The 14,350-nt window shown below is 39.4% G+C and overlaps 1 protein-coding gene across 10 annotated transcripts in view; it reads left to right on the forward strand.

Moving 5' to 3' along the window:
• Nucleotides 1-14,350, forward strand: part of LOC117289250 (WD repeat-containing protein 97-like) — a 41,626-nt gene that overhangs the window by 23,912 nt on the left and 3,364 nt on the right. For 2 of the 10 annotated variants that reach the window (XM_033770282.1, XM_033770286.1), the window contains 12 exons: nucleotides 1,812-2,198; nucleotides 2,924-3,136; nucleotides 4,194-4,300; nucleotides 4,977-5,145; nucleotides 5,911-6,051; nucleotides 6,199-6,310; nucleotides 7,354-7,546; nucleotides 10,587-10,619; nucleotides 11,328-11,351; nucleotides 11,627-11,653; nucleotides 13,398-13,421; nucleotides 13,828-13,857. In XM_033770282.1, the coding sequence (XP_033626173.1) occupies nucleotides 1,812-2,198; nucleotides 2,924-3,136; nucleotides 4,194-4,300; nucleotides 4,977-5,145; nucleotides 5,911-6,051; nucleotides 6,199-6,310; nucleotides 7,354-7,546; nucleotides 10,587-10,619; nucleotides 11,328-11,351; nucleotides 11,627-11,653; nucleotides 13,398-13,421; nucleotides 13,828-13,857 (1,460 nt within the window). Of the gene's footprint in view, nucleotides 1-1,216; nucleotides 1,250-1,811; nucleotides 2,199-2,923; nucleotides 3,137-4,193; nucleotides 4,301-4,976; nucleotides 5,146-5,910; nucleotides 6,052-6,198; nucleotides 6,311-7,353; nucleotides 7,547-10,586; nucleotides 10,620-11,327; nucleotides 11,352-11,626; nucleotides 11,654-13,397; nucleotides 13,422-13,827; nucleotides 13,858-14,350 lie in introns of all 10 variants that reach the window. The other 8 variants (XM_033770279.1, XM_033770281.1, XM_033770280.1 and 5 more) reach the window with 8 other exon arrangements.

The raw sequence follows: 14,350 nt of genomic DNA on the forward strand, positions 1-14,350 counted from the left end.
GGCATGATTGAATATTAGACACTCTGGTTTTATCTGACGATTTTGTTTTTGCACGTTTTCAAAAAAAAATGTTTCTCACCAGTTAATAAAAAAGTAATAAGATTTTCTAAAGCTGTTTTTGAATTTTGAAGTGGTTTGTATTTTTATATTTTGATCCAAACTATTTAACTCACTTTATGACTCTTTTGTTATTTCCTGTGGCACATTATTTTTCAATTACAGCAAGTGGATTGTTGGTGTTTACCTTTTTTGTAAATTGTTGTTGTTTTTACCTGCACACTGTTCAAATGGATCAATCCGTGAAAGTGTTTTTATTTTTTTATAGTGTTATTTTGATCATCACTTTTGTGACTAGTTTTGAAATGTTTTTTTTTTTTCTTATTGCACAGTTTTGTGAGAATGTTGCATAATTTGCTTGTGCTTTTTCCAACCTGCACCGTTAACTGCATACTAATATTTTTATGTACAGTTTTTAATCAAAGTTAACAAATACTCTAACCCTCCCCCCAACAAATCCCAAAATCAAATAAACAGCCAAATAAACTGTGTTATCCAAGATTACCTTGAATATGTCTGTTCATACACTTGGTGTAGAACAATACTACAAAAGTCAGCACCGTCTCTTACTAAAAACCTTTAAAATGAGAGAAATGGCAGTACCTCGACATACTTAATTATAAAATCATGTTACAGTTTCTAAAATGTGCTTCTAAAGAATAGTAATTCCTTTGCCCAATAAAAGAGAAGAACAAAATTGTAACCAAAAATAACAGCCGCAAGTTTCTTCTAAAGAGACATCTTGATGAACAGACACAGGGCTAATTACCAGTCAAAATGCCATGTGTTTAACCTAGCCTCTTGACTGGTTCTCCGCTGTTTTGCGTTTGTCAAGTTCGTTTACGAAGCAATATGTTTTCACTTGGCAACAATGTTGGGACTATCCAACAGCTACTGCGCACTTACACTGACATACAATTTTTTTTTCAAGACTTGCCATGCTCAAATTTAACGCATCAACTAATAATCCCATAAAAAACCGAAACCAATTTTAAATAACTGTTGTTAACGTTTTATATCTTCCTAAAATAATCATGCCTGATTGAACCAAGCCTCCATGTCTTTGTGTGTTTTTGCTAACTCTGTTAACATCTGCTTTTTAATGCCTCCCTCCCCTTCCCCTTCCCCCCGCCTTCTCCCCTTCCCGTCATGCTCACAGGAGTTGCCCATACCATCAATAGGACCAACGCCGGTAATTGTTGTCTTTTTAATTATTGTGTGTTTTCATTGCTGTTACCCATTAGAGACCATGAAGTATTGTTTGAAGATGGTCGGCTTTCGAGTCATTTGGTTTGTCCTTTACTAGTCCTTCCCATCAATACAGCTTTAAAACAAGAGCACATTTTATTGTGTGCCCTTACTTGTCAGTAATAAGCCTGTAAACTGGATTGGCAGCTCAGCTACATGTTAGGGTGTGCTAAAAAATACACATGTACATGCAACCACCAAGTATTTACTGGCTGTTTACTTTGTTTGCAGTGTCTAAGAATTAGTCTACCTTTTTAGTGAATGCAGTGATTTTGTTTAAAAGGGATACTTTTGAGGTTTTTAGAGGGGAAGGACACCACTGAGAGAGAAGGGGAAAGTTGGGCGGTCACCAGAAAAAGATAAACAAATTAACGCAGAATTTCAGTGAGCCTATGAGTAGCTGGGGATCTATTGCTGTGGACCTGTTGTGCTGTTTCAAAAAGTAGTAGCAATATCTCCCAGTGTTTGAACAACTTCCTCTTTGAATTGTCATTTCAATTATCCAGGAGAAGGAGAGGACACTGTCGCTGACCCCTGACCTGGAACATGCGGACACCCCCAAGACATCCCTCCTCGATAAATTCAACATCGACATTGCCCCCACCTCTCTTGACATCGATGAACATGAGCCAACACCCACCCCACCGCGTACGCCCACCCCCGAGCCCAAACCGGAGACCCCCAAGGAAAAGCCTAAACCCCCTTCGAGACCTAAGGTGCAGAAGCTACCCAAGCCTGTAGTGAGGGAGGTCACGCCCAAGCTCATCACACCCAGTCCTCCGCCTCCACCCACCCCATCGCCGCCCAGGCCACCCACACCCTTGCCTTCGTTCATCTCTCAATTCAAAGGAGCAGCCTGGTTTGAGGAGTACTTTCCTAACACTTCAAATAAGGTAAGAATCTTGATGAAAGCTAAGCCTCAAAACTGTCAATGCTTCCTGAGACAAACATTATTTTGTGACTTGTTTTACTCATTTCTCAAAAACTGCACAATCTCAGTTAGTAATATTTGAAGGGAAGCTTTCTACTATCATTATCTCCAAACCCTGCAAGTTTAATGTAAATCTGTGGACATTTTGAAAAAGTACCCAAATCCCTGCACAGCAAAAATGAGCAGGAAAATTACCAGTCACAAATGGTGTCAAATGGCACTCTCGCTGGTACCCTTATTCTGGTTAGCGTAATGTTGTTGTGCTAAGCTACTTTTTGTGCTTAAGTAACTCCGTGAAATTGGGCCCAGAGAGCTTTTCTTTACTTCAATTCTTGATGAAAAAAAAAGTCTTAATAACGACAAGTTCATGGCTCAAACAATCCCTTATATTAATAACGATAATAGTATCAAAGTCTTATAATATAGCGCAGGTGTCTACCAAACAAGGTACTCAAGGGGTTGAGTGTATAACAAACTTTCAGAAAGATGTTGTTTAAGTGATGAATTATGAGACCCAATTATGTAGCGCCTTATAAGGGTTTACAAGGTGCTACGTCGCATTTAGCAGCCACAGCCAGGAACACCGGGGCGAAACCCTTCTCTTTTCAATAAGCGACCTGGGTTCTTTTACATGCGTTACACAACACATGGGACCAACGGCTTCACGTCCCATCCTTATGCTTTCAGACGTTTCCCAAACCATGGACAGCTACAGCCTTCGTGGCCATGCTGCTCCGCCTCCTGAAGATCTCCGACTACGCCATGAAGACGCCCATCCTAGAGGCCATCATCATGCTATATCAGCAAGACTCGCTAGCTAACACCAAGGTGGTGGTCGACACGCTGATGGGGGTACTCAACAAGAGCAACCCACCGACGTGTCAGGACCAGGATGAAAAGGTTGGTGGACTTCATATTCAAGGTCTTGAATTCTAAGAAATAATGTACAAATATTGAGTGGCTCAGAGGATTATTATCGCAAGGTAAAATTTGGACTGTTCCATTTCAGGAGGCGAAGCCGAGTAAAATGGAACAGTCCAAATTTTACCGAGTGATAATATTCCTTTCATTCCACGAATTAAAGCCACTCAATGTTTGTTTTATATACATATAGATCCTTGTCATTTGATGTATTTTAAAAGTCTAACGTTATTAAAAATCACACAAATTACTGACAACCAAAAATCATATAGCGCCGCGTAGCGGAAACAATGCACAAATCGGATCACAACCTTTTGCACAAGTGCTCCTTTGTTTAGCAGCGGCGCGGCGGCGCTGTACTGCGCAAAAACATTTTGAACAAGGGTGATCTTAACTGTTGAATGGGAAATGCTATTCCCCATGGGCGAATAGGTCTTTTTGATCACCGGTGCGGGTGGGAGTAAAAGTGAATGTCAAGTAAGTTCCACCAATTAAATGACAAGGATCTGTATGTCAGTTATATAACAAGAGTTATTCCAGCATCAGTAGTGTTCAACAGCTTTTCCTGGCCTAAAGGCACTGGACACCTTTGGTAATTGTCACTTGGTGTATCTTAACATATGCACAAAATAACAAACCTGTGAAAATTTTAACTCAATTGGTCGTCGAAGTTGTGAGAAAATAGAGAAAGATAAAACACCCTTGTCGCACATGTTGTGTGCTTTCAGATGCTTGATTTTGAAACCTCACGCGTGTGGTTTCGAAATCAATTCAAAAGTCCCGGTACAAGGTGTCCATACCACTGGTTTGTGCTCTGCCTCAGAACAGTGACCCTGAGTCATATACCTGGGGCATATAGCATCAACTTGCTCACTGCCAGCTCAGCATGTCTGAGACTGTGACCTGCTAATCTCAGCCTTCTTGCACTAATCTTGGTGCTAACACATCATGTACCAAGAAACTAAACATTGAAGAGTGTTTCATTAATTTGATAGAGTTAGTTATAAAAGTTTACCTGGTTTGATTATTTTGACAGAGCTTTATCTTAATGTCGCTGAGAGCTCTTCAAGCAATGACTAATCCTGACGCTGAAATGATTACAGAACTCATCGTTCAGTTCCTGGATGGCGACAAAGATGTCAGGTTAGTTACTTGTATGTGTTTCGATTAACTTCCCCGGGTTGGCCCTGGTCTGCCCCTGGTACGTTCGAAAAGCTTTGACATCATTCCAGGAGCTCATCCGGGTCAGCCCCAAGCTTGTGGAACAGGTCAATTGGGGCTGGCCCGAGGTGCATGACGTCACCACGAGAGGGTGAGTGATCGTTCGATTAGCTCTTGCCAGGGGCTCACCCGAGTGAGCACTGTGGGGTTGACCCTGGGAAGCTAATCGAACGCACCCTAAGTTTCATTTGATTGGAGGCATTGCATGGTGAGGTATCTGTGTAATGATGTAACTTTGTAACTATGCATCTTCGCAAAAGCTTGACTTGTGTGGCCAAGCGGATAAGGGCACCAGACTCATGCTGTGGTGTTTCCGTTCAGCAGAGTGTGGGTTCAAAATTCGGTCCTGATACTAGTGTCCGCAAGGCACAGTGCTTTGATAAGCTCCTAGGGGTGTGATAATATTAATAATAACAAACGATAATAGCATACATTTATAGGGTGCACATATTAACTTAAAACACATCTTTTCAGACTGGCCTTTGAACTCATCTGAGATTTCTTTTTTTGACCTGGACCTGCGCCTTTGAATGTTTTTACAGAGATAGTGCGCCTTACAAATGCTGTGTTTTGTTTTATTTATTATGTGTACTTACAGAGAGTTGGTGCATGACATCTTCCTGTCGCTCGGCCTACAAGACATGCATAACTACTTCTTCAAGGAGCTGGATGGATGGGATATATGGAACGTGGATGAAGAGAATCGAAAGAAAGAACTGAACGCCATGGCCAGACGGTGGATAGAAAAGTGGCTGGCACTCTTCAAGGTAAATTAGATGGACAAACTGTTAAGAAATGTTGAAGACTGATCTATGCAGATGCAAAAGAATATTAAATGATATTCTAAAAATGACCCGTAATGGAGAAACAAAGCACACACATGAATCAAAAGGGAAAAAACTGCTTTGTTCATCTTTTTAGATTAAAACAATCTATTTGAGAAATTTGAGAATATAAACCTTTTTAAGAAGCAAGACACAGCATATCACAAAAATTCATTTCACTTTTTGTTCACCCCTTTCCAACACTCAACAGCCTTCTACTTTAAAGCCATTGGACACTTTCTGAACAGAACAACATATTAACGTTCACAGATTTACAAATAACTTACAGGGTTTACAGAAGGTACTTGTGAAAGACTTCCATTGAAATATTATTCCTTGAAATGCTTTTTGAGAGACACTAAAACAATTATCAATTCTCGATATCGAGAAAATGGATTTATTGACACGGCGAAACGTGCGCAAACAAGGGTGGGTTTTCCCGTTATTTTTTCCCAACTCAGATGACCGATTGAGCCGAAATTTTCACAGGTATGTTATTTTATATGTAAGTTGTGATACACGAAGTTTGGGCCTTTGGACAACACTGTTTACCGATGTTGTGCGATTGCTTTAAAGTGGGCTGTGCGACAAGCAATATATTTTCGTAGAGCCTGTCACATATATTTATTAGATAAGCTGGCTGTGGGTTTTTTGAAATGTCAAAGTTCCAAATTTTTTCAATTACTTTCTTCCCTTCTTGGATTTCAGAGTCATCTTAGGAAGACGATTGAGCAACTGAAGAAAGGCAAAGTGGCTGGCAACATCCAGCGACGTCAAACATCGAGAGGAACTCCTCCATCTGAGTCACCGAGCAAAGGAAAAGGGATTCTGAAAACCAAGAGCGATCAGGTATGGGAGTGAAATATTTTTTACTTTTGTTTACAGAAAGTTTTCTTTTTGTTTTAAAAACTTACTTATTATTTTAGTTAGAATAAAAACAGGTGTTAATTATGTAATTTAGTTTATTCTAATTTCTTTTCTCCTCAACTTACTCAGGGCGATGATTCCAAGCCCACGTCGTCCAAGTCTGAAACTCGATCCAATTTCTCCCAAGGTAGAGAGAATTCACCGGTTGTAGAAAGCTTTCTTCAGAACCAGCAGCTAACAGGTAAACATCTACCCCACATATACTCCACATATACTTCATACTTACTCCGTTTTCATCCTTTCATGTACACTGACCAATCGTTTGACCAGGATGCAATTGTCAGACAAACAGGAAAACAAAGAAAAGTAATAGCTGTTGTGAACTGTTCACAAACCAAAGTTACCAGTGGTATATAAAAAAAAATTGTTATTGACCTCATGTTCTGACCCCAGCAGAGTCTTTCTCAAACTCAAACTCACATTCAAACTGGGATGTGGGAACCTATAACAAAATAAGACGGTCCCTGTTGGGTGAAGTTCCCCATATTGAAAGTGTGTACAAAACCAATGGGAGCTGTGGTTGACGAAAAGTTACAGAACAAACAAAAGGAGGGGCAACAAGAGGTTCCTGATTGCAGCTGTTTACACACTTGCGTAATGCGCTTGGGGATATCTGCCCATTAAAGCCAGTGGACACTATTGGTAATTGTCAAAGACCAATCTTCTCACTTGCTGTGTCTCAACATATGCATGAAATAACAAACCTGTGAAAATTTGAGCTCGATTGGTCGTCGGAGTTGCGAGATAACTATGAAGAAAAAAAAGCCCCCTTGTCATACGAAGTTGTGTGCTTTCAGAGTCTTGATTTCGGGACCTCAAATTCTAAACTTGAGGTCTCAAAATCAAATTCGTGGAAAATTACTTCTTTCTCGAAAACTACGTCACTTCAGAGGGAGCCGTTTCTCACAATGTCTTATACTATCAACCTCTCCCAATTATTCATTACCAAGTACGGTTTTATGTGAATAATTATTTTGAGTAATTACCAATAGTGTCCACTGCCTTTAAAACCAATGACTTTAACTTGAGGTATCTGGGTGTCCCGACAGAGTGAGTATGTCCAAACAATGGGAGAATATACAGAAGCCCTCTAATTATCTGGCTGATTACACGTGAGGATTTATCATCACTCAACAAGCGAAGCAAAATCAAGAGCTATCTGGACTGACGAAAGTACTTTTTCATCTTGCAGTGATTATTTCCCTCAATCTTGTCTCTTGCCAGTGACCTTTGACATGCCTCCCGATCCAAGCATGGTCGAGAATGCAGTCCCGCTGGAGGCCATTAACTACTTTGTGGAGATGGAGTACGAGAAGTACATGGAGAGGATGCGACTGGCCGCCGCTAGAGAACAGGCCAGCAAGGAGGAACCTGAAGACAAGAAGAATACGGTGCTGGTCCTCCCAAAAATCAGAAGGTGGGCAGGCCTTTCTTTACATCCACTGGAATTCCCCCCAACAGAAATAGGGCTTGCCTAACAGCCCCAACACTTCCTTCCCTAAGGGCCCTGTCACACGAGGCAACTTTTGCAGGCAACTTGGAGGCAACCAACTGCAGTGCATGCTACAGGACCACTTTGGTAGCACATGAGTCATTTTTCACACAATGTCTTACGATCCACAAAAGAAAAATGTTAACATTCAAACAGGAATGCCTATTCTTCTTGGAGATTGCCTGGAAGGTTGCCTCGTGTGACATGGCCCTAACAGCCAAGGGCTTACCCCCCAACTTCACAGGGTGTTCCCAACATACCCAGGGCTTCCTTCTTACAGCTACAGACTTCCCCCCTTAACCCAGGACTTCCCCCAGCACTCCCATGGCAATTGCCCTGAACAGCTTCCTTTTGACATCCCAAGGCTTCCTTCTAACAGCCACAAGGCTTTTTCCCTTTTTTAGCCCAGGGCTTCCCCAACATCCATAGGGCTTCCCCCAATTACTCAGTGCTTCCTTCTAACAGCCCAAGAGGCTCCATGAGAACCAAATTGCAGGATTCACACCCACTTCAAGACTCGCCTACCACAACAAGAATAACTTGCTCCAGACTAAAAAAATAAGGGGTAGATCAAGGTTTAAATATAAACTTGACATTAAAAATGCTTGCTACATACATTGTATAAATATAACTCCTTAGGGAGACAGATATCTTCATTCTTAATCGTTATGGATTACTGGCTGTTGATAATCGGCTATTGGTTATTGACTACCACTAACAAACTTCAATTTTCACTTGAATTACTGCCATCTAATAGCGGATCAGCACGGTCCCTGGTTTAGAGTTTGACATTTCCTGCAGGACAAACATCTTCGTTCCTGGTCATTATTGTTATTGACAATTGATTACTTGCTAATGATTATTAGCTATTAGTTAATGTCTATTGATCATTGATTATCTGGGATTGATTTCTTACTACTGATTATTAACTATTGACTATCTGATAAGACTGATTTCCAATTTTACTTGACTTACTGCCATCATCAGTGGATCAGCGCAGTCCTTGGTCGGAAGGTATTTCAGCGAGTGGTCCATAGTCAATACACCTAACCTCATGCTTTGTGTTTCAGTGTGTGTTTTCTTAACCATGTTTGTTTCAGACTTTTTTGTTTAGACAGGAGAGCTGTGTCACGTGTGTTTAGGTTTTATTTAGAGACATTTGACATCTACATTACAAATGCTGTGAAAGTAACGGTTTATTGTCATCAATATTTTGAACATTCATGTAAATATTTAAAACAATAAGCCTTTTTGAGGTAGGCCTATGGCGGACGTGATAGGAGTGTTTGGTTTGGGTGTATACACACAGATTTACCCAAACTATTATAGTCAGGCATGCAACTCTTCCGCGTTTCCGCGGAATTCCGCGGTTTTTTTTTTTTTTTACGTGAAAAAAAAACAAAAACAAAAACCCTTTTTTTTTTCCAGATTTTTTTTTCAGATTTTTTTTTTTTTAGCCTAATATATATGCCTCGCATTAACAGTGTACAATTACAATCATGCAAAATAAGCCTAGTACATGCTAAAAATGCACCTAAGAGCATAATAAACATTTTCTAGGGTACCATTGTGGGTCTCATGTCCCGTGGCGTTTCGGCTGCCTCGCTCCGCACTTGCGTTGTGCCTTTGAAATTTTTCCTTTTTTTTTTTTCAACGGTTAGTTGCATGCCTGTATAGTGTTGTCGCATTGTGTCCGCCATGTATCTCAAAAAGACTTATGAATGAGGCTGTAGCACTTGCAAACTAAATAATTACATAAGAACTGCCTAAGCGTAGGTAATTAGTTAGTTTTTAAGTGCTATTACTACCTTCATTGTTTCATCCATCAGACTAACACAGCTATTGCTTATTAATGAAGGTGTTTGTGGGTGTGACCAAATCAAAAAAGAAGTTTCTAGTATAAAAGCTTGCTTGATTTTGACACTGAGAAATACTTGCAACTGAAAAACTGCCAGGTACCAAAAAAACTCTTAAAGGGATGCTGCAGTGAATTCAAATAAAACAGTTAATTTTGCTGTCATTTATTTCTGGTATATGTATTGAACATCAACAAAATGTGTTTTGTTTATTCCCGCCATATCTGACTTGCGTAATTAGCGAATAAGTCATGCCCCCCCTTTTGTGGATTGTTACCGCCCCCTACCATCGACGTCACGTCGGGAATTCAAACATATCGTCGGCAAAAAGAGTCTGGTCCCTAACTACACGTGCCTAGGTACCAGGCCACACAGTGCACACGTCTCTATATGCACACAGCCAGGGGGCCCGACGGCTCGGGTTCCCGACATGACGTCACGTTTATGCAAATGAAGGCTCCCTTTTAGAGGCGGGGTGGATTCCCCTTATCTCTTGAAAACCATTTTTAAAATACTTGCGCATTTAATAAAAAATAGAAAAAAGTATTTCAGGTTTAAAAAGTCATGTTTAATCGTTTTAATGATTAAAAAAAAACACTGCAGCCACCCTTTAAGCGCATTTTTTTTATTTTGGTTAGATTTAGAAATCGAAAAGTTGGTGGGCAGCGGACGATCTCAACTGGTGCCCAACCCATTTTTTTGCCTACCATAGGGATTTCCGCAGCAATATTTTCTGCTGAACATTTTAAATTGGGCCCAGATTGATGGTGTTTGCTCCTCTTTTGCTACACATTTCTGTCAGTCAGTGGTTTTGCGTCGGTACCCAGCTGCAATTGTCGAGAGTTCTTTTGCACAGTACATTTTTGCCATTGTTGATCATCTTTGCACATCATCATCATCATTGTCACTTTTTCGGAGTGCATAACCGGATGCTGCATTGCGGTTTTTTTTACCAGTGTGATTGTGCCTTAGAAATAGAACATGTCTAAACAGTAAATACATAACCTTAAACATTCAGAAACACTAACTCCCCCCCCCCCAAAAAAAAAAATAAATAGATAAATAAAATCTTACATATATTACTAATAAACTGAGTTTATTTTCCACAGAGGAAGCTCGGATGAAGGGGATCTGGACAGCAGGTGATTTGCCAAAATATATTAATGCTTTTTATTCCTACGATCAAACAATCAATTCAACTGATGTCATCATCAGAATTATCTTAGCTGCGCCATTTTGGTAGGCAGTGTCACTGTGCATTATTCAGTGGAGTGCCCATTTTGGTAGGCAATGTCACTGTGCATTATTCAGTGAAGTGCCCATTTTAGGCGACGCGGCGTTTACACGTAAACCTATTGACCACCAACATGGTGAGCTTGGAACAGTCGCCGCGTGTGACGGGCGTGCCAGGGGTCAATAGCAAAGCAAAATACTGCTCAAAAAGTATTAGTTGCTTCTCAATATTAGCATGTGGTGTGATTAAATACTGCGCAGTTTAAAAATGTTGTAACGCAAAATTGATTTGCAAAATTGTTCTCTGCTTTTTCAACCTATTTAGATCAAAATATTTGTGTGTTTATTAAAGGTTTTTGCACCTCCATCATAACATGGCAGAAACATTATGAACAATTAAAGATGCAAACAAATTACTAGGATTTTAAGAATTAGTGATTGGCACACGTTTTTATTTAACCAAATTTGTTGAATGGTCAAAATATCTTAGAGTTTTCAATTGCTTTACATTTTTAAAAGACTAATGTCATCGTCATGTGGGTAGACAAGTTTAGCTTATATTTCCTTTATAGAATTTGAAAATTACAATTTTATTATTTCCCCCCTGTTCTTTGCAGTTTTTTCCTTGACTCCAAGTTCAGGTATATACCAAATACTTTCTCTTTTCTTCAAACGCTCTCCAGTTTTTTATAACTCTGTCAGTTCGTGTATGTGTGCATCGCTCTGTTGGGTGTTTTGCTGTCTTTTCTATTTGTCTTCGGACTTGTTCACGAAATATTTGTAACAGCACATTGTCCTTGTGGATTTTTACTGGAAACGGCACCAATTTGTGTTTTTCAATTTTGCAAGTTCAAAAATCTAGGAGGTATTGTTCTCTGAGACAAATAATGAAGAGTTTTCCATTTTTTTTCAAAAGCCTTTCTGGAGAGCACAAAACACCCAGGTATTTCAATTTGTTTTGTTATTAATTCTTAAGTCCTAAATTTGTAATGGCTGGTCTAATGAAAATCGGTCTTTCTGAACTTTTTGTTCTTTACATTGAGTGTATAGGATTTGAGGCATTGCATGGTGAGGTATCAATGTATGTTTGGTTTGCGGTAACACCATGTGTGTATCTACTTGCCAGGTAGAGTTGTTCTTAGGGAACTGTCTTGCTTTATTCTACTGCCGTGGAGTAGATAATCGGAGGTTCGGGAGACTTCTCTGTCCAGTCTCCTGACGATGACTAGAGCAAGCTAGTCGAAATGTTGAGACCAATTTCAGAACTGACTCCGCGGCAGTACAGTTAATTACGATCCTATAAGCTAAAGTAGTAGTCCAGTCTAATTTCTATACCATCCGCCCTGGTAATAGTTAAAAAGCAGGACAGTTCTTTTCAGAACTGAGAAGTCTCCCGAACCTCTGATTATCTACTCCACGGCAGTAGAATAAAGCAAGACAGTTCCCTAAGAACAAATCTACCTGGCAAGTAGATACACACATGGTGTTACCACAAACCAAATATACATTGAGTGTGATATTACAGGTTACAGGTTGGGTAATAGATGAATAAATACTCCAACTATTAATGACAAAATAAAACCTACTTGGTGAGGAGCACTGTAGCTGTTGATAGTAACAACTGTTTTGAGAAAGAATTCCATTCAATTCAATATGGTTTGGATAACTCTCACCCAATATCATTTAAAAATTAAAAACGATTCATAAGGTGGGCGCGAATAGCATAATATCGAGAGAGGGCGCTGTTGAACCCACACAATGACATAGGCGATGCGTGCGCGAGTTGTGCATGACAACATACATCGCAAAGTAAACTGCCCCATATGCCTTCCCACAAGGCATTGCAGTTCTGAATCGCGTTAAACTTTGAACAGTTCCGCAGATTTCTGAGGGTTCGCATCTTTTTGTGAATGCTGCTGCTAGAGATGCCATTAATACCCGCTGATGCCTCGCTAAAACGTGGATGGATTCGACCATTCTTGTGAAAATATTGTGACAGTTTTTTTTTTTTTTTTTGCTCAGCAAGTAGACACTGTTTTCGGCTGAAACTTTCTCATTTGGCTTTTATTGTGTCTTTCTTAACAGTTTTTGCCTGTAAATCAACTATATGTTGACCTACCTTACCCTACCCTGACCTTACCTTTAAAGGAACACTTTGCCTTGGATCGGACGAGTTGGTCTATAAAAAGCGTTTGAAACCGTTTGTTATGAAATACATATGGTTAGAAAGATGTTTTAAAAGTAGAGTATAATGATCCACACAAGTATCACTCAAAATTGCATGGTTTTCTTTTTTCATCGCGAACTATCACGGTCGGTCATTTATTGGAGTCAAAATTTTGACTCCCATAAATGGCTGACCGTGTTATTGGACGAGGTAAAGAGAAAACCGCGTAATTTCGAGGCATATTTGTGTAGATCATTGTATTCTACTTTTACTACATCTTTCTAACCATATGCATTTTATAACAAACGGTTACAAAACGCTTTTCATACACCAACTCGACCGATTCAAGGCAACGTGTTCCTTTAAATTAGGCATGATATACTCTTTAGAGGAGTGAGGCTGCTTCTGTATTGCTGCAACTTGGTTCCATTGCAAACTATAAAAAGTAACATTGTGCATTTGTGTGTTAGACTCCACTTTCTAATTCTTTACTTTCTTTTTTAATTCTTTACTCATTCAGCGAGCTTTGGGATGAACTTCAGAGGTATCTATTGTATTAGTTACTTTCATGAACTTAGGTTGAACAAAGAAACATTTGACATGTTTTGCACAATTACTTCGTTTTGACAAAACAGTTATTCAAAAACGAGAAAATGTTTGCAGTTATTTGGGAAAGACCTTGCTGCTTCATGTATTTTAAGGATTTTTAAAACTTTTTATTAAATCTTGATTTTAGGCTATTCTTTAATGCTGTGTTATTTTCAGTCAATTTCTTGTCTGCAATATTTTAATTAAGTCCACAATTTTTCAGTTTTTCACTGTACAATTATTGATTGCCCTCAACAGTGACACTGTATTTAGTTAGAAATATTTATAGTTTTATTTGCTCCAAGTAGTAATTTTCTCTGTTTTTTGTTTCTCTTCAAATTAATTCATTGCTTGCTTAAAAGGATGAAGAAGAAACGCCGCACACCAGAAAGGTATTGGAGAGATTGGTAAAAACAAGATACAGAGTAAAGAATGAAACAAATTTTACCAAAAGTTGCACTTCAGAAATATATGAAAATAATGGCATTTGGCACAGAATAGTGTGGCACAGACTTTATAATGCAATTTACATTCACCTCTTGCAGAGCCGCTGGACACTATTGTTAATTACTCAAAATAATTAATTTTTATTAATAAATACCTTGGACGGTTTCAAGTCTCTGATTGGTCAAAACCCGGTCACGTGTGGGAGTGTCAACGGTGGTATAAAGACCGGCTTTGGAAAATAGCGAATAAGTGGCCACTAAATCAGCATACATTGTGTAAACCTTGCGCGTTGCACTGTATCGTACGCTTATTTATATCCCTGTTAGTTTCATTGCAAAACTTCAATTTTGAGTGCGCGCGTGTAACATGTGCGTGCGTATAAACTGACGCCGAGCTCATGCGCGCGTTTTAATGCACAAGGAACAGCTATCGTCCAAT

The sequence above is a fragment of the Asterias rubens genome, chromosome 4 (genome assembly GCF_902459465.1).
Source record: "Asterias rubens chromosome 4, eAstRub1.3, whole genome shotgun sequence".
Classification (NCBI taxonomy): domain Eukaryota; kingdom Metazoa; phylum Echinodermata; class Asteroidea; order Forcipulatida; family Asteriidae; genus Asterias; species Asterias rubens.